General features: G+C 35.2%; 1 protein-coding gene across 2 annotated transcripts in view; it reads left to right on the plus strand.

Annotated features, from left to right (window-relative positions):
* The window catches only part of TDRD1 (tudor domain containing 1), an 85,399-nt gene that overhangs the window by 24,124 nt on the left and 59,387 nt on the right, over positions 1-1,888 (plus strand). For both annotated transcript variants that reach the window (XM_019502860.1, XM_019502861.1), the window contains exons 6-7: positions 722-785; positions 1,595-1,699. In XM_019502860.1, coding sequence (XP_019358405.1) covers positions 722-785; positions 1,595-1,699 — 169 coding nt within the window. The remainder of the gene's footprint in view (positions 1-721; positions 786-1,594; positions 1,700-1,888) is intronic.

A 1,888-nucleotide genomic window follows, 5' to 3' on the forward strand; every position in this document is an offset into this window, starting at 1 on the left:
TTCATGTTGTGTTCTAAAGGTTAGGCATAAAACTTTTTTTGTATTTTACAAATGAGTGTATGACTTCAGTTTCAATTGAAACTTTGGAAGATTAAGATGTATTTTATTCCTTTACGTGATTAGAGATCTTGCAACCACCATCATAACATCTCCATAATGTTATCTTTTGTTTCTCCTAACCAAATAGCATCAAAAGGAACTAGTGCTTATATTGTGTAACTTTTGTTTGTGGAAGAGAGGAGAATCTGCTTGGCAACATAATCTCAAGTTATGGGAGTTTTTGCTATGGACTTCAGTGGAAATGGCTTTGCCATACTTGAAGTTCCTAGTGAGAAGAGGTGGCCCATGATTAAAACATTAATTTATCCTAATTGAGCCCTGTCCTGAAAATGGACCTGGAAAGCATACTTTACAATAAGCTCTTAAAGCATGTTAACTACTATTTGATGTTCATTACTGTAACCATTTACGCAATAGTTGTGGCGGGGCGGGGGAGAAGCCTTGACTTTGCATGTTTGGAAGTCTTTGGGATTCTGGTGTACATGAAGAGTTAGAGAGGGGAAAACCGACTGCTACGTGAGTGAGAAATAGCATGCTTCCTTTTCAGAAAGGGATGAGGATTGGCACTTCCTTTTTATTTGATTGTGTAAATAACTTACTAAGTTGGCTTTTCACCCCGACTTAAATACTAATGTGACTTTAATCAAATACTTTATTTCAGTTTTAAAAAAAATGAAGAAAATGCCAAGCCACCTGGTGAAATAAAGAAAAAGGTTGATTTTAAGGTATAACATGTTAACGTTACTTCGATTGAATTTCATTTGGAAAAGCTTATTGCAGATAATAGATCTACCCTAGTGATACCTTACTGTATGTTGAAAATCTTACTGAAGGGGATAGAAATTTAACAAACTGCAGTCAAGATTAGGGCAACAGTGTTCGTAAGTGCCTGCTACTGATTTAAACTATAGTTTTTTAATAAGTGTAAAATATGGATTTCAGTTTTGCTGGATCCTATTTAGAACAAAATCATATGCTGTAGGTGTCCCATTATAAAAATTCTAAGGTCAAAATGCCAAATTTAGAAATATTACCCATAGCTGTCCTTTTATCGGTATGCTAACCCCTGTTAGTTCAGATATTTAGCTAGTGTTTGGGGCTTTGTGGGTAGGTTCTGTTGGATAAAGTTTATTTTAAGGTATTTCTTTAATGCAGTCCTCTTTAGAAGTGTATCAAAGATAATACAGCTGAATTTTGAGGCAATCTCTTGCCTTGCATTTCCAAGTGTTTCTAGGCAGCACTTTTATATCATAAATTTCTTTCTTTTGGTTTTCTCTTTAGTTCGTGCTTTCATGTTGCAGTAATATAGCTAAACCGCTTTTTAGTTTTACTCTGAAATTCTCAAAAGTGGCTAAATTTCACTGTCAGAAGTGACTTGGGCACTTTTTATGAGCTGGATCTCCCTGAAAATGAACTTAAACGCATGTGGAAAATTTTTCCATAAATGATTTTAAGGAGTTTGTTCCCTGAACAGCAACAAGAGGGTAATATTTAGAATACCCTAATTAAATAAACAATTTTCATTTCTAAATAGGGTAACTTATCTCCTGTGGATGTTGTCAGAACAGAAGGTAATATAAAGAAAATTATGTTTTCAGACCTGCAAGATCTAGGGCTCAAAAAAGCTATGGAAATACAGGTATTTTCTTTCATTGCTGTCTGTGTTAAATGGTGACATTAGTGTGGGGAGGAGGGGGGAGAATCTTGGTACACTTAATTGTTAATCTCTTTCTAAGTATAATGCCTTTCCTGGCCAGGTCAGTTTCTTTCAGTCTGTGCTTCAGTTTCTTCACCTATAAAATGTGGCTAGTGATATCTGCCCATCTTG

The sequence above is a fragment of the Gavialis gangeticus genome, unplaced genomic scaffold (assembly GCF_001723915.1).
Source record: "Gavialis gangeticus isolate Ggan-Ray unplaced genomic scaffold, GavGan_comp1, whole genome shotgun sequence".
NCBI lineage: Eukaryota > Metazoa > Chordata > Crocodylia > Gavialidae > Gavialis > Gavialis gangeticus.